The sequence below is a fragment of the Ostrea edulis genome, chromosome 9 (genome assembly GCF_947568905.1).
Source record: "Ostrea edulis chromosome 9, xbOstEdul1.1, whole genome shotgun sequence".
NCBI lineage: Eukaryota > Metazoa > Mollusca > Bivalvia > Ostreida > Ostreidae > Ostrea > Ostrea edulis.
In genome coordinates, this window is record NC_079172.1 from 44,068,873 (window position 1) to 44,088,262 (window position 19,390).

A 19,390-nucleotide genomic window follows, 5' to 3' on the forward strand; every position below is an offset into this window, starting at 1 on the left:
CAGTGTAAACAAAATTAACCGGAAGTACCCCTGTGGAACATTTTGCTCATATCACGTGACCGGCGTGGCTAAATACGAAAAATCCCGGGTGTTCCGGAGGAACTCGAAACACGGCTATTTATTTGTAGAGGGCGAAGCCCTCTCACGGCCCGAAGGGCCGTGAGAGCGGAGCTCTCCCTATAGGCCTTTCCGAAAACGTGAGTTATCTCTCTTTGTATTCTTACATTTAGTGTGAATATGACAACTTCCGGGTAGTAACACAGTCAGACTGCGCATATATTATATGTATAGTTATATAAGTATGGGCGCTGTTCAAAATCGAGAACAGTTGAAATGATTTGTACGAGAGAGTAAGAAAATGTTAATGGAAAAAAAAAAGAATTTCTTGATCGAGTCGGGTGTGATTTTCGGGGGTAGGGGGGATTTTAAAAATTAAATTGGAAATCACCCAGACATTCATTTGTTTACATATGTCTCCAATAACGACTGACATAATTATTTTGTAGGCAATTTTAATTTTTATTATAGATATTTAAAACGTCGAGTGCCTGTGGTGCAAAGATCTTGCATAACACCCCCCCCCCCCCTCTTTTCAAAATAAAAAAAATCAATTAAATTAGAAAATCAACGCTCTCATTGTTTTATCAGGGCTAAAATTATTCCACCACCACCAATCGACTCTTTCAAAAATAAACCAGACTGCAATCATTGGGTAACTTTCTCCAAAGTACCTGGACGTGCAAATCATTTTGTACACTGCAGCATGAAGCTAGGATTGTTAATATCAACTGATATGTTTAAAATGCAGTAAAATAGGTAACTAAATAATATTTTTCATTAATTTTGTTCAATATTGCTAGACTGATATGGATTATTTTCCATAGACCTGTGTGATCCCGAGGGGGGGAGGGTGTATTCTCAAATGTACTCTCTGGGGGGGGGGGGGTAGGTAAATTTACCCCCCCCCCCCAATAGAATGCTTTTGACGTCTCTGTATCTTCCCTCTTTTATTCGTTTTAGCCCCCTTGAAATCTACTTGATTATGTATAGGCACATATCGTGTCATAACAGAAATTGCAATGACAGATTTAAACACCCCCTTTCGCCACAAATTTACAAAATAATTTGAGTAAAAGTCCAAATATTTTACTCAAAATGGCTGTATTTACAGGTAGGCCTACATACTCTTGCCGACTATAAATTCAGGGCGTTCAATTATACGTTATTTAATTTTCAAAGCATTGCATGTGTAAATGTCAGTTTAAAGATGGGTTGTGACGACGAATTTCTTTACGGTTATACTTGTATTTGAAACTGTATAAAATTTGTGGGCAGACAGCTGGAAATCTGTCAGTGGCCTCTGTTTCATATACAAGTACAGCCTGGGTTAAATTTTACTCACCAATCGAAGGAGATGGACATTTTCAGAATCTAGAGATGTCAGTCCGACATACCTAGACGTACATCGTGGCAGAACTTTCATCGCTGAATGTACTACATTGATACTGAACTTCTGATATTTAATTATAAATCTAACTATTAAAACACGGGCTAAAGATAAGGAATATATGATATATACCAGGCGCGTAGCTGCCTATAGGCAAGTACGCAACTGCGTACGTGTCATTTGAGAGAGAGAGAGAGAGAGAGAGAGAGAGAGAGAGAGAGAGAGATTTGCCGTTAAAATATTTGTGCCTAAAAAATAACTGCATTATATTGTTTATGATTTGATCAACATCATTGTGTCCATTCAATCTTTAAAGTCCTTATAGAATTTCAAATCATTAACACCATGTCGAATATCACTTTTAAAAATCTACGTCATATATGTACATGTAGTAGACGGATTATGATTTTCTTTGTAATCAGTAACATTATATACCGGTCGAAAACAACGAAAAAAATTCGTAAAACGAATGTAAAGTCAGTCCAAGTACATACGGTGAGTTGGCATAATAAAACAGTTTAGAAAATAATTTTTTGAATTCTTTTGGGTTTGGAAATTGACAAGAAAAAATTCAGGAGCTTCCGGTGGCTTCGCCCACTGGGGCCTCACGGCGGCCCCAGACCCCTTGCAATACTTCGCGTACACTTCATTTTCTTTCTGGCTACGCGCCTGTATACATGTACTAATTTCAGTTATAAAACACGTGAAATCCTGGAAAATGGGGGAGGGGTGTAGTTAGAATAATCTAACTGTGTCTCGGTCTCGGGACAGGCCTGTCGTAGGAAATTACATCAGTACATCCTATCAGGGAGGGGGGTGTCCTCCTCAACTTATACAACATTAATTTTCTATTATTTTTACATGCAAAGTTGGTTATTTTCACGTGTATGAAGTAAACCTAGGCATTGAGATTTTTTATTAACGTTAACATATTTCTTGGCGTGATTACTGTAAAATTATAGAGCAATATATTCGTAGCCTTCTGCACTGTTGATAATGACGCTTCTCGAATATACTACCCGGAAGTCTTAACCTACTGTTACGCAAGCGCACTATGTTCCGGATCAAGGAAAGATAACTCATGTTTTCGGATTGGCCTATAGGTAACACGTATATACATGCTTAAAAGGGAAATATAGGAAAATAATGAAAAATTAAACCATACCCTATGGAACTTGAAAAGTTTGGTACCAATGGCGTCGATTCGAATATTAGCGCGTGGACATGTATTCCTCCATTTTGAATCTCGTCTACCCTAGTTCACGTCGTTCTAAGATGTTACAAAAAATCTGTAAAAGCATGTAAATCTTATTTTCTTAATCACATATAATCACTCCACGATTAACGCCATGTTTTTTGTTGTGGTTCAATCGCTATGTTTGTAAATTTGCTAAATAACGACGCTGAATATGACGTCACAATGTACTGTTTACATCAATTGCGTTATATTTCCCGCGTTCAATATATAGGCGGATCAAATGTCCAAAATTAGGATGTTTTGATACAGTTCCGTCCTCGTGCTAACTTCGGGTTGTTTTTGTCCTGGTTTGGATATACATCTGTAGATACTAATGCCAAAACTTTTTTGCTTCGCCCTCAAACACGGTCACGCCGTAAAACATATTAATAATACATGTGTAGTGTGGAATTTCCGTACAAGCGAGCGTATTTAAGTTAACTTGCAATAATTTCTATAATAGACACACGTTAGTTCCAACATACGATCTGTCAAAGTGCATGATAGAGGACGAAGCGCTCTGACGACCCGAAGGGCCGTGAGAGCGGAGCTCTCCCTATAGGTAACACGTATATACATGTTTAAAACGAAAATATAGAAAACTAATGAAAAATTAAACCATACCTATGGAACTTGAAAATTTTGGTCACAATGGCGTCGATTCGAATATTAGCGCGTGGACATGTATTTCTCCATTTTGAATCTCGTGTACCCAAGTTCACGTCGTTCTGAGATGTTATATAAAATCCGTAAAAACATGTAAATCTTATTTTCTTAATCATATAGGGGCCTATAAACGCGATTGTATCGTGTCTCCTATGTTTGTGTATTTGCTAAACACCGACGGTGAATATGACGTCACAATGCACTGTTTACATCAGTTGCATAGAGTTTCCCACGTTCAATTAATAGGCGGATCAAAAATGGCTAAAGTTAGAATACTTTAATTGAGTTCTGTCCTCACACGTTAGGTGCTAATAAATCGAGATATTTTTTGCTTCGCCCTCAACACGGTCACGTCGTAAGACATATTATTGATATGTACATATAAAAACGCATTATTATGAATATGCTTAACATATCACTAAAAATATCTCGTAAATATAATGCCAGCTACATTCAATAGGTTATAGAGGGCGAAGCCCTCTGACGGCCCGAAGGGCCGTGAGAGCGGAGCTCTCCCTATAGGTAACACGTATATACATGTTTAAAAGGAAAATAATGAAAAATTAAACCATACCTATGGAACTTGAAAATTTTGGTCCCAATGCAAACTCCCCGTCGAGGCCTCGTTACGTCACCTACGAATAGACCTCTCCTATGTGACGCAGCACAATATACATATTTGTATATTGTGAGTCCGCGATTATCACGCAGGTAAATAACACTAAAGAAGTAGTTCGCGGTTAAAAGTTTGAAGATATTGATATTAAGAGCATTAATATAAAAGTATAGATTTTATTTTAAACATAAAATGACCAAAAGATCATTAAAAAGTAGGGAGACTCTGTTCAAATTATTGTGTTAAGTAGTGAACTTGATGTGTACGTTCTTGTTTTGAAAGTTGTTTACGTTTGACGTTATGTATTTTCGTCATTCTACAGTGACGTCACAGTATGCGGGGCCTAAGAAATCGCTATCCCATAATGCCTAAGTGGAAGAGTTTGGTTTGTGAGCAAACGAACTCTGGTGGAAGTTTAGTCTCGTTCAACCAGACACTCGGCTGTCTCCGTAAATCTACGACGAGCAGAGAGTCTGGTAAAGACACGCGATAATAACTGTTACCGCTGGGGAGCGCTAATTTAGTTTCCGTTGGATTCTCTCTGACATAAACAGTTAATTCCGAAATTTGATGCAAATTAGTTGATCCTTCATTAGTGATTACTAATGGGAAAATCATTACTACATGTACAATTAAAAAAATTACGCTCTTTGTCAGCTGGAAATTGTACTTTCACCTTTGCCTCCTAAAGTAATTTTGATAAAACGGTTTTACCATTTCCCGTCGGTAGAACAGCAAATAAATCCTTTCCTTTTACAAAAGTTTTTATAAACACTCTAGTTGTAAATGATTAAGCTCAAACGGCAAATTCAATCTATTACAAATTTCTTCGGTAGTCGTTATTTTGAAGGTGTGTTGAATCAACCAATCAAATTAAATACCGAAATTTTGGTAAGCCTCGCTCTGACGTTACAAACGTTATCGCGTATCTTTACCAGACGCTCTGCTCTTCGGATAATTACGGAAAAAGCAGAGCGTCTGGTTGCACGAGACTAGTGGAAGTTTGGTCCCAATGGCGTCGATTCGAATATTAGCGCGTGGACATGTATTCCTCCATTTTGAATCTCGTCTACCCTTGTTCACGTCGTTCTGAGATGTTACATAAAACCCGTAAAAGCATGTAAATCTTATTTCTTAATCATATATATAGGCCTAATCATTCCTCGATTAACGCCATGCCTGCTATGCAATTTGCTAAATAACGACGCTGAATATGACTAAGTCACAATGTACTGTTTACATCAATATTGCGTTATATTTCTCGCGTTCAATATAAAGGCGGATCAAATGTCCAAAATTAGGATGCTTTGATACAGCTCTGTCCTCGTGCTAACTTCAGGGGGGTTGGGGGGTTGGGGTTGGGGTTGGGGGGTGTCCTGTTTTGGATATAGATACTAATGCCAATACTTTTTTGCTTCGCCCTCAAACACGGTCACGCCGTAAAACATATTAATCTACAAAGCTATCTTTAATAGTTTAAATCTATGTACATTTGCATTGTGTGCTCGCTTCAACAAAAGTGAGAAAATACTTCATGGGGAAATACATACATGTACAAAAATACAAAAACCTCACATTAGAAAGGAATAAGATGATTTGGGATGAGAGAAAAAAAAATAACCAAAATGAGCTTTACTATTCCTTTAAAGAAAAATCAGCATTACCGTTTAGTACAATCTGAGGAATGTATAATTATGTAATGAGTACTGAGGGTCAGACTCGAGAGACGCATGGTGCAGATATACATTGTATACATCAACTGATACAAGTAAACCACGTCACACGTCAGTGCACTCAATTCTATGTATGTTGAAAATATTTCAATTACAAAATCTGGAAAAAAAAAGTATTGTATATTTCCCATCTATTTTATTTAGTCATCGATATGTGTCACTGATAATATCTAATTCATAAGCTATCGTTGAACTATACACTGGCAACATTGATTGCAACTTCTTATCTTTTTTTTTCTGAATGGAATTTATTATCTGTTTTTATTGTCAAAACTTGCACTGAATCACACAGACTGACAAACGTCCCAAAAGAACAATTATATAGGAAGTTTCTACGTTGATTATATTTAGAAGTGAAGGCAGTGCTCACATATTTTCAGTGACACAAACAACGTACTCCTCGAGCATCAACAAGCAAACCGAAAAGCATGTATGTCTTACGTGTGATTATATACACTACAGGTAAGTACAGGTATGTTCTTACGTGTGATTATATACACTACAGGTAAATACAGGTATGTCTTACGTGTGATTATATACACTACAGGTAAGTATAGGTATGTCTTACGTGTGGTTATATACACTACAGGTAAATACAGGTATGTCTTACGTGTGATTATATACACTACAGGTAAATACAGGTATGTCTGACGTGTGATTATATACACTGCAGGTAAATACAGGTATGTCTTACGTGTGATTATATACACTACAGGTAAGTACAGGTATGTCTTACGTGTGATTATATACACTACAGGTAAGTACAGGTATGTCTTACGTGTGGTTATATACACTACAGGTAAGTACAGGTATGTATTACGTGTGATTATATACACTACAGGTAAGTACAGGTATGTCTTACGTGTGATTATATACACTACAGGTAAATACAGGTATGTCTTACGTGTGATTATATACACTACAGGTAAATACAGGTATTTCTTACGTGTAATTATATACACTATAGGTAAATACAGGTATGTCTTACGTGTGATTATATACACTACAGGTAAGTACAGGTATGTCTCACGTTTGGTCACATACACTACAGGTAAATACAGGTATTTCTTACATGTGGTCATATACAGGTAAGTACAGGTATGTCTTACGTTTGGTCATATACACTACAGGTAAATATGGGTATTTCTTACGTGTGATTATATACACTACAGGTAAGTACAGCTATGTCTGACGTGTGATTATATACACTACAGGTAAGTACAGGTATGTCTCACGTGTGATTATATACACTACAGGTAAATACAGGTATGTCTTACGTGTAATTACAATATATAATGTATATATACTACAGGTAAGTACAGGTATGTCTTACGTGTGGTTATATACACTACAGGTAAATACAGGTATGTCTGACGTGTGATTATATACACTACAGGTAAGTATAGGTATGTCTTACGTGTGGTTATATACACTACAGGTAAGTACAGGTATGTCTTACGTGTGATCATATACAGTACAGGTAAATACAGGTATTTCTTACGTGTGGTCATATACACTACAAGTAAGTACGGGTATTTCTTACGTGTGATTATATTCCAGTCTGATTAAAATCAAACCTCTCACTTCGCTCGATTTACGGATAGTCCAAGTTATTTATGAATAGTCAATTATATATTTCAAAATATTTAATCCAAGGGCAATAACTCTGTTTTCATTACTTTTTGTTAGCAAGTCCATTATGCGATATATTTCCTTTATATTTCATAAACATTTTGTATATTTTTGAAAGAAAGTTTCTAGAAATTGTTATGAATACTATTATATCGTTTTAACCAGTTTTTGTGAAATTTTAATAATGCTGTTTAATGGAAATTGCATTTTTCTGACGTTGATAACAGGTAAATGTGTGCTAATTGATAAAATATTTATTAATACCGCAAAATACTTATTTTATCACTTTTATTTGTTACTAAGATATATTATTTGAAGAATCAACAATCAAATATCTGACATTGAACCTATAATTCTAGAGGGGTGGAATTACCTTAAATCACTTTTTGTCGTATCTGGGGTAAAATTTCCAGTTTGTGTTGGTAAAACTTTTCTCAAGTACCAAGAGAGTTGGCGACCGAGCGAAGCGAGATACCAAATCGAGTGACAAGAAAAAGAATTAACAACATCCTTAGTACATAATTCAACTCTTTGTGGTTTCCTTTTAACTTATCACATTTTTTATAACTCTTCTCTGATGAAGACCATCATAATTTATCTTGATGAGTGCAATTTTGTACTGACTGGGTTTTATAGTTAGTACCCTCAAGGGAAATTTACTCTATTCAACAATTCCGTGGCTGGATATTCGGGTTAGAGTATGTCTTCAATACCCCTTGCTTTTCATAAGAGACGACTAAATGTGGGCAGTCCTTCGGATGAGACCGCATATTCTATCTACTGCATAAAACAAAACTAGAGTACCAATATTCAATCAATCCGCCGCGCCCGCTCTACTTCTACCATTTTCAAAGAACAAGGAAAAATCCTCAAAACTCATCTCACTAACAGAGGGTATGATTCTTGCAACTTACAGTCCGCGATGGATGAGATGTCACGACAGGACAGACAGTCCCTCCTCCAGTGTAAAGAGAAATCTCAAAATGACAGGGTTCTTTTAGTCACTACGTATCATCCCGTCCTCAAAAACTTCAACGGTATTCTGAGAAAACACCTGCCCATTCTGTATGCCAACAAACGAATGGCCAGTGTTTTTAAGGAACTACCGATGGCATCCTTCAGACGCCTCAGAAACCTGAAGGACATGATAGTAAGGTCGACTAAAATGGATAGCCCTTAAAATTTGCCCAATGGAGGTTTCAAAACATGCTCAGACCTCAGATGTCAATTATGCAAATATAGTTCAGACACTGAGGGTTTTAGCAGTCCTGTTACAGGTTGCAGTTACAAAATATTGCACCATAGTTTCCGTGATTCTATGGTGTTGGTTTTTTTTTTGGTTTTGTTTTTACACATCTACCCTAGACATGATCAGTACTGGAATGTCTGATGTTGGTTCGATTTCCTAGGCTGTTTATTCTTTGGTGTTTTTTTTTTTTTTTTTTTTTTTGGTTTTTTTTTTGTTTTTTTTTTTTTTATAGTTGGTCCACATTGTTTATATATATAAACTTGTTCTTTTAAATGTTTGTTTATTTCTTATCATATACTTTATTTTTAAAGTGTTCATTTATATACATATATTATCTTTATTATTAGTTGTTTTTTTTTTTTACTAGTTATTAATTATTTATTCTTCATACATAGTTAATATATAATCTCTCCGGGTACGAGTTAACTTTACTATTTATCAACGTAATATGGTTAACTCATTCCACCCGAGATTAATTAAGTCTATAATTACTACTTCATACATTGTGGATCAGCTCTTTGGACAAATAGAACATGTTCCAATTCGCTCCGCTTTTAACATTGATTGGCAAGCCTAAAAACTAAAAACTTCTAGTCTGTGGTGTAAATACGTTTGTATATATAAGTGAAGTTGTAGTGCTAGGTGTATTTATGTAGTTTTGTTACATGTATTATTCTCCGTTAATATTGACCCTATTATGTAATTCATTTCGTTTGTCCTGAAGAAGGGACAGGTCGTCCCGAATATTTGACAATCTGGTTGTCCTTGTCATTGGTAATTTTAGTGCTTTGTATATATTCAGAGAGAGAGAGAGAGAGAGAGAGAGAGAGAGAGAGAGAGAGAGAGAGAGAGAAAGAGGGAGATAAAATGTTGTAGAGGTTGGGGTGGGTTTTTTTTGTAAATTTTCTAAATCAATACATCATAATTCAAATTGAATTATCTCCTTTAGACAGTGGTACTGACCCCAAAATCTATAGGTGTTTTCCTTTTATTGTAAATTATTTCTATACAAAATTTAAAAACTGTACAATGAAAACTTTTTGAGTTATCGTGTCACAAAGAAAGTGTTGACGGACGGACGAACGGACAATGTGACTACTATAGGGCTCCCGCATTTCATATGGGGCCCTTAAAAATCCCATAGAAATTGGTAATTTTACAATATATTTAAATTGATTACATTTTTTTTCTAGCCACGCTGTGTTTTGGAGATGTGATCAGAGACCAATGCAGTAAGTATGACTTGTAAAGTATCGAAAGCCAGAGAATATAATTAATATAATGCAAAATGCGTCGAATGCGATAAGATTAAAAACGATCTCGATTGTGATAGAACATGACAATTTTCAACTTTTCAGCGTATTTTGAATTATTATCGCGCTCGTTCTCAGGAATAATTGACTACTAACATACTTCTGAAAATATATATATTTTTAAATCATATGATGAGTGAGGATATTTTCATTCAAATAGGCAAGTTTTAGTGTACAGATTATCTTTTATCAATCTGGAATCGTTGATCGTTAATAAGATTTTTTCACTTTTAAAAAATCTTATTTACCACACGATACGTTAAATAAAATAATTGATTTTTTTGCACAAAGCTTGTCTGCATTTCTGGAAGAAAAAGTTTGGAAATTTCTAATAACTATGAACACTGTATTGACGGTAGAAATGATCAAACAATAAGTACATGCACAAAATAAAATAAAACAGGTAAAGATCAGTCAGGACTGAAAACTGGGTGCATATTTTCTTATTAATCCGAGATTTCTCGGACTTACCCCCGCTTTTATATTGTGAGCTGTGTTCTTAAAACTTCACTGCCCTAAAAAAGCATACACGGATGAAAGGCTTTAAAAATATAATAGGTGTATTAACATTAAAAGATAAGACTAATTTGGACCCATCCTAGAGTCAAAACCCTGGGTTGTAAAATTACCATTTTTTGTACATCCTTTTCTGTTATTCCTAAGTGTACATTTAGATTTTATACAGTATCAGCAAACTTACAGATAAATACTATATACTAAGTTTGGACCAACCCTGGGGTCAGAACCTCTACCCCGGGGATCATCAAATTTCAAATTTTGGTAAAGGACTACCTGCTCTTTCTAAATATCCATTTAGTTTCAATTTAGTATCAATAACACTAAAAAGATGTCATAGTAAGTTTGGCTCCGCCCTGAAGTCAGAACCCCTACCCCGGGGATCATGAAATTTACAATTTTGGTAGAGGCCTTCCTGTTCTACATCACTATACATTTAGCTTTTCTTACACGTGTGCGGTTCTTGAGAAGAGGATTTTGAAAATTGGACAGTTTTTGCCCCGCCCCTAGGACCCCAAGAGTTCTGGAGTCCTGAAATTTACAATTTATGTTCCCCCTTGTCCCAAAGATGCTTCATGCCAAATATAAAAACAATTGGACCGTTAGTTATCAATAAGTTAAAATTGTTCAATTATTAACGCAGGTGCACGACGACGGACGACAACCAATTGCAATAACAATAAAATATGTTGAAATCCGGGAATGTCGATACTTTCAGGTCGTACTTCATGTCCAGATTTACCATACGATGAAAGTATGTTGACTTATACTCATCAATGTTCCGGAAGAAAAATGATCGTTGACTTTCAATGCATAAATGGATATACCCCGAGTAACACCAGACTGACGTGTAGAAGATATTGGATTAGTTACTGGTACTGGAGTGGAGCACGACCCACCTGCACAGGTAAAATTCTACGATACTGTTATACATTATCTAATGATAGTGAGTTAATATCCAGTATGATTATCACAGTTTATCACATTACTCTTGTTTCATTCAATAATTAATCACAAGGAAATGAAGTACTGCAGATAACTAATCAATTGCCAATACTTAAAAAATTACTTTCGATCGTTGTTGATATTTAAACTTTTTTTTCTAATTCATGAGATAGGTCGAGGCCTCTGCTGGTGGACTGTTAGTCCCCGAGGGTCTCTACAGCCCAGTAGCTAAGTACTTCGTTACTAGCTTGAAAATACGGATGTATATTTAATTGCTGCGATAAAATTTAGACATTCATTTCAAAATTAAGGATTATCTCCCTCATGCATAGCTCTTATCCTTGGACGAATTTGGCTCTAGGTGTTTTGGCACTCTAGTTTTCCTTTTAGCTCCTACAAGTTTATTGTTATTTCGATTTTCCAAAATTTCGGCTTCAGCATCACTGAAGAGACATTATTTGTCGAAATGCGCTTCTGGTGCATCAAACTTGGTACCGTATAAGTTTTACATAGTAGCTATATCCAACCTAGTAATCCAAAGCGTGGTTCTGATCAAGACTTTCAGAGAAAATCACGCCTTTCTGAGATGTTTCATCAATAGTTCAATGTCATATTCACGCCTTTCTGAGATGTTTCATCAGTAGTTTAATGTCATATTCACGCCTTTCTGACATGCTTCATCAGTAGTTTAATGTCATACTGACGCCTTTCTGAGATGTTTTATCAGTAGTTTAATGTCATACTGACGCCTTTCTGAGATGTTTTATCAGTAATTCAATATCATACTGATGCCTTTCTGAGATGTTTTATCAGTAGTTTAATGTCATATTCACGCCTTTCTGAGATGTTTCATCAATAGTTTAATGTCATATTCACGCCTTTCTGACATGTTTCATCAGTAGTTTAATGTCATACTGACGCCTTTCTGAGATGTTTTATCAGTAGTTTAATGTCATACTGACGCCTTTCTGAGATGTTTTATCAGTAGTTTAATGTCATACTCACGGCTTTCTGAGATGTTTTATCAGTAGTTTAATGTCATACTGACGCCTTTCTGACATGTTTCATCAGTAGTTTAATGTCATACTGACGCCTTTCTGAGATGTTTTATCAGTAGTTTAATGTCATACTGACGCCTTTCTGAGATGTTTCATCAGTAATTCAATATCATACTGACACCTTTCTGAGATGTTTCATCAGTAGTTTAATGTCATATTCACGCCTTTCTGACATGTTTCATCAGTAGTTTAATGTCATACTCAGAGACTGAGATGTTTCATCGGTAATTTAATGTCATACTGACGCCTTTCTGAGATGTTTCATCAGTAGTTTAATGTCATATTCACGCCTTTCTGACATGTTTCATCAGTAGTTTAATGTCATACTCAGAGACTGAGATGTTTCATCGGTAGTTTAATGTCATACTGACGCCTTTCTGAGATGTTTCATCAGTAGTTTAATGTCATACTGACGCCTTTCTGAGATGTTTCATCAGTAGTTTAATGTCATATTCACGCCTTTCTGAGATGTTTCATCAGTAGTTTAATGTCATACTCAGAGACTGAGATGTTTCATCGGTAGTTTAATGTCATACTGACGCCTTTCTGAGATGTTTCATCAGTAGTTTAATGTCATACTGACGCCTTTCTGAGATGTTTTATCAGTAGTTTAATGTCATACTCACACCTTTCTGAGATGTTTCATCAGTAGTTTAATGTCATACTGACGCCTTTCTGAGATGTTTCATCAGTAGTTTAATGTCATACTGACGCCTTTCTGAGATGTTTTATCAGTAGTTTAATGTCATACTCACGCCTTTCTGAGATGTTTTATCAGTAGTTTAATGTCATACTGAAGCCTTTCTGAGATGTTTTACCAGTAGTTTAATGTCATACTGAAGCCTTTCTGAGATGTTTTATCAGTAGTTTAATCTCATACTCACGCCTTTCTGAGATGTTTTATCAGTAGTTTAATGTCATACTCAGAGACTGAGATGTTTCATCAGTAGTTTAATGTCATATTCACGCCTTTCTGAGATGTTTCATCAGTAGTTTAATGTCATACTCAGAGACTGAGATGTTTCATCGGTAGTTTAATGTCAAACTGACGCCTTTCTGAGATGTTTCATCAGTAGTTTAATGTCATACTGACGCCTTTCTGAGATGTTTTATCAGTAGTTTAATGTCATACTCACACCTTTCTGAGATGTTTCATCAGTAGTTTAATGTCATACTGACGCCTTTCTGAGATGTTTCATCAGTAGTTTAATGTCATACTGACGCCTTTCTGAGATGTTTTATCAGTAGTTTAATGTCATACTCACGCCTTTCTGAGATGTTTTATCAGTAGTTTAATGTCATACTGAAGCCTTTCTGAGATGTTTTACCAGTAGTTTAATGTCATACTGAAGCCTTTCTGAGATGTTTTATCAGTAGTTTAATCTCATACTCACGCCTTTCTGAGATGTTTTATCAGTAGTTTAATGTCATACTCAGAGACTGAGATGTTTCATCAGTAGTTTAATGTCATATTCACGCCTTTCTGAGATGTTTCATCAGTAGTTTAATGTCATACTCACGCCTTTCTGAGATCTTTCATCAGTAGTTTAAAGGGACATGGACACGAGTTGAACTGAAGATTTTCAAATTTCATTTTTCTATTTATATTGTTTATAATGCTTAACTAAAGTATGCATAATGGTCAACCAAAATGTACGAGTTACAAGTGAGATACCACTCACAATTCTTTGTTATGTAAACAAGGCTCGTACCATGTTTTATTTACATATAGATTACTTAATAGAAAATAGCATGTTTAAAACAAAATGAAATGTTCCAAACACTAAAAACTATATATACATTTTTAGAATTAACTTGTAAATTGAAAAAAAAAAATCTGCTATAAACGAAACTTTTCCTAGTATATTTAACCTATGTAAACAAAAACATGCTACGAGCCTTGTTTACATTACAAAAAAAATTGTGACCTCTGTATCTCTCACGTACATGTACTTTGAAAACTAACATTCAAATTTTAGCTGACCATTAGAAATACCTTACTTAACTTAAGTATTCTTAACATTAAAAATGGAAAAATAAAATAAGAAAAGTTTCAGCTCAAATCGTGCCCATGCCTCTATTCTGACATACTCATACCTTTCTGAGATATTTTATCAGTAGTATAATGTCATACTAATAGACTGAGATGTTTCATCAGTAGTTTAATGTCATACTCACGCCTTCCTGAGATGTTTCATCAGTAGTTTAATGTCATACTCAGAGACTGAGATATTTCATCAGTAGTTTAATGTCATACTCAGAGACTGAGATATTTCATCAGTTTTTTAATGTCATACTCAGAGACTGAGATGTTTCATCAGTAGTTTAATGTCATACTCACGCCTTTCTGAGATGTTTCATCAGTAGTTTAATGTCATACTGACGATTTTCTGAGATGTTTCATCAGTAGTTTAATGTCATACTGACGATTTTCTGAGATGTTTCATCAGTAGTTTAATGTCATATTCACGCCTACCTGAGATGTTTCATCAGTAGTTTAATGTCATACTCAGAGACTGAGATGTTTCATCAGTAGTTTAATGTCATACTGACGCCTTTCTGAGATGTTTCATCAGTAGTTTAATGTCATACTCACGCCTTTCTGAGATGTTTTATCAGTAGTTTAATGTCATACTGACGCCTTTCTGAGATGTTTTATCAGTAGTTTAATGTCATACTGACGCCTTTCTGAGATGTTTTATCAGTAGTTTAATGTCATACTCACTCCTTTCTGAGATGTTTCATCAGTAGTTTAATGTCATACTCAGAGACTGAGATGTTTCATCAGTAGTTTAATGTCATACTCAGAGACTGAGATGTTTTATCAGTAGTTTAATGTCATACTCACGCCTTTCTGAAATGTTTTATCAGTAGTTTAATGTCATACTCACGCCTTTCTGAGATGTTTCATCAGTAGTTTAATGTCATACTCAGAGACTGAGATGTTTTATCAGTAGTTTAATGTCATACTGACGCCTTTCTAAGATGTTTCATCAGTAGTTTAATCTCATACTCACGCCTTTCTGAGATGTTTCATCAATAGTTTAATATCATATTCACGGCTTTCTGAGATGTTTTATCAGTAGTTTAATGTCATACTGACGCCTTTCTGAGATGTTTCATCAGTAGTTTAATGTCATACTCAGAGACTGAGATGTTTCATCAGTAGTTTAATGTCATACTGACGCCTTTCTGGGATGTTTCATCAGTAGTTTAATCTCATACTCACGCCTTTCTGAGATGTTTCATCAGTAGTTTAATCTCATACTGACGCCTTTCTGAGATGTTTCATCAGTAGTTTAATCTCATATTCACGGCGTTGAGTCAAGGATGTATCACAGACGGGGTACAATGTTCTAGGAAAAGTCTTTTAGGGAGAAAATTATCTTGTTGAAACTTAATTCAAACCATTGTTTTATCATTAATTATTATACTACTTCATACAATGTATTTTATGGTTGTATTCTTTTCAGCTGTTGTTTGAAAAATAATAACTGGTCACATCCTCAGAAGAAAAAAATCTTGATCCTTTTTAAATTCATCATCATTTGCTAGATTTTGTTGCTTTACATTTCTCTGAGAAACGACTTCAAATTGCCCGATTTTAAACAAAATGCGTATATGACTAAGATGTAAATTTTTGGTCCTTTTATGACATCTTTCAGGAGTTTAAAGTCACGTGCATTAAAAGGAAACTTTGATCTTGGTCTGAAGATTTTAAACATTTGGGGAGAAAATCGCTTTTGTAGACTGCATGATTAACATTTTTTCATTAATGAATTTTATTAATTAAAATCCTTCTTTGCTTCTATTTCAGGGACAACATCATCTACCACATCCACTCCATCAACCTCTAACAGTGTGCCTGTAACTCCCAAACGTTCCACCATCACGTCTCTCGATACGACAGAATCTTTAGATACACCACTTACCACACACGGCGCTTCACTGGACACGACACGGAGCTCGTTACAATTTACAACTCAGATCATCTCTTCATCAGAGCGGTTTAACTCAATTCGCAGTTCTACTACTGAAAGCACAATAACAACCATAGGTGATTCCGGAGTCACACAACCTGTATCCTGTAACGGAACGAAACTACTGTCCAAGTTAGCTAATCTAAATGTCTTTCCCCTCGATTCGGTTATTCTCAACCTTGACAATTCAACGTTTCCACAAGGGGAAAGGATACGGTATGACTGTGCAAATAATTACCGATTTATAAATGGCACTTTAGGTCAAGTATGTGGAGCTGATGGCCAATGGAGAGGAGAGTTGCCTGTTTGTAAAAGTATGTTTTGGATGAAATTATACATCGCAGTTTAGATTGTCACAACCAAAGTGGTTTTCAATGAAGTATCGCCGATATATTCATATCTAAATTTTTAAAAAAAAGTTGTTTAAGATTTTTGAAAAAGTTATCCTATCAATTTGATCGTGTTTGAACCTTCAATGCAGACATGCAATAATTGTATTTACAGGGTGCAAGTGTCCTTGTAGCCGAATGAGAAATCAGATTATTATCAAGTCACAAGAAGAACTCCAAAGCAAAATAGATGTCATAACAAAACAATTAAAAGTGGAAAAATCTCATTTATCTAGCGAGACGAACAAAAAGATTTCCGCCGCAGATCCCCGACCCGCGGCCAAAGCTGTGGGATCCATTCTCGGCATAGGAATCCTGGTATTTATCGTGATGTTCATGGTGCTGTCGGATGTACCCACTCTGTACAGACATTTCAGATATGGTCCGTACGCGTAGAACATTTTGTTTTGAAAATCGTCGATACTTTCAAGATTACTAGTCGAGGTGGCACGTACGTTAGAGCGTTCGCTTCTTCACCGGAAGGTCGTGGTTTCAAGCCCCGTTCGTTCCTTAGCCATGTTAAACGTATGACTAGTGACTGTAAAACACACGGCATTTAGAAACTACGAGTCGAGGGTTTTCGGATAAAACCTTGAATAATAAAGGTCTCCTGTTGCAGCAGGCGTTGGCATGTTAAAGAGCCTGTACACTGCTACGGCCCAGTGCGTCATGAACATCTCTGAATTTGTGACACCTCACCTAAACTTGGTGACGTGTCAGTATGAGTGAAAATTCTGGAAGGGTCATCAAGCAAACAAATAAACGACATATTTCGTTTGGTATTCTATGACACAGGGGAAAACAGCTCTTATTCATTATAGGTCTTTCATTGAATATCGGGCAATGTGACCGACCAAGATCGTTCCGCGAAACCAAATTCCTGATACTCATGCAATTCTATGAACATATACTTAAAAGTGGGATTTTCTGATTTGAGAAAACCTCGCGAGTTCTCGCATGAACACGTGACCCGATAAGCCGCTGTAACCGTCAATTTCGTCGCCAGTGTAAATCGTTGCTCAAGTAATATTTTGATCAACTAACTCCATTACATGTAGCTGCAGAACTGTTGCTCTCTGAAAAAATATTTTGACATAACAGAGAGCTACAGAGCCACCCCTTATAAAAACCTTCGATTTACGGCGCACAAAAAGCTGCGCACGGTTGAGACCTTATATCGTTGTATTCTTGAGTTACTGTCTCATAAATTTAATATCGAAAAATTCTTAACATATTTTCCTACTATACTTGTGTCTAAACATACCTTCAAATATTCATTAAAGCCCCACACGACCTGAAAACTCCCAGCTTCAAATGATTTCGTTAGTTGACGTAGCCATGTTAGGTAGCCAGGTCAGTTCGTACCCTGTTGTTGTTAGTATATATTCATAAAATTCGTTATATGTTATGTATTCGCTCTTCATTTATTATCAATACGAATAATTTATAGAAATTAAAAAAAATAAAGTTTTTCTAAAGGTAAAATAAGCTCTTGATTCATGAAAATGCTACTAAAGTCCTTAACACTCGTGTGGCAGGGATGGAGACCGCACCAGACTAATGAAAGCCGCATTGCCGTGAGTTTAGCTATTTGAATAATTATTATTTAAAGGCACTGGGATGATATATTATTTAAAATATTTAGCTAAAATATTTGTGGGGATATTAGTTCACATCTAGACGTTATTGTGCATTATGGAAATTAACCAGGATTCGAATTGACCGGCTACCTAACATGGCTACGTCAACAAACGAAATCATTTGAAACTGGGAGTTTTCAGGTCGTGTGGGGCTTTAATGAATATTTGAAGGTATGTTTAGACACAAGTATAGTAGGAAAATATGTTAAGAATTTTTCGATATTAAATTTATGAGACAGTAACTCAAGAATACAACGATATAAGGCCTCAACCGTGCGCAGCTTTTTGTGCGCCGTAAATCGAAGGTTTTTATAAGGGGTGGCTCTGTAGCTCTCTGTTATGTCAAAATATTTTTTTCAGAGAGCTACAGTTCTGCAGCTACATTACATGTACAGTATATGTACTACATCTAGTCATATTCCACACATAATGTTTTATGTCATCTCCGATGATCCGTGACATTCACACCTGACGCCGACCGTTTGGCGATGGAACTGTCATGACTTAGGTCTGTCGCGGCCGGTATTCGAACCCCGGCCTTCCGCACGCGGATGAAAATGCATTAGAATATAAATTCGCTCGACGCATGGGCTGTCTGTTTTCTGAAAGTTAAACCCCCTGAATTTATGAAGTTTTCCATTGTTTTTTTTGGCAATTTTATATCAAATTACAGGTAGTTTGGATCTGCTTACATATTCCTTATTTGAATGTCAAATTTTGGAACTCCTACTGAAATCATCCATTTTGTGGGCAAGATGACTATAGAAACTGTACCTGCTTCTTTCTGGAAAATTGTTCATCGCCGAGGACCCGTGACATTCTCACCTGATGCCGAGCATTTGGCGATGGAAATGTCACTGTCTGTTTTAACGACTTTTAAGTCTGTCGCGGCCGGGATTCGACCCCCGACCTCCCGCATGCGGGGCGAACGCTCTACCTCTAGACCACCGCGGCGGTACTAAGGGGCGG

The 19,390-nt window shown here is 36.0% G+C and overlaps 1 protein-coding gene across 1 annotated transcript; it reads left to right on the forward strand.

Annotated features, from left to right (window-relative positions):
- Positions 1-8,253: 8,253 nt before the first annotated feature.
- Positions 8,254-18,537, forward strand: LOC125660125 (uncharacterized). Its single transcript, XM_048891966.2, has 5 exons — positions 8,254-8,368; positions 9,774-9,812; positions 11,128-11,316; positions 16,230-16,706; positions 16,897-18,537. The coding sequence occupies exons 1-5, from the start codon at positions 8,254-8,256 to the stop codon at positions 17,175-17,177; spliced, it is 1,101 nt and encodes a 366-aa protein (XP_048747923.2). The 3' UTR covers positions 17,178-18,537.
- Positions 18,538-19,390: the final 853 nt, after the last annotated feature.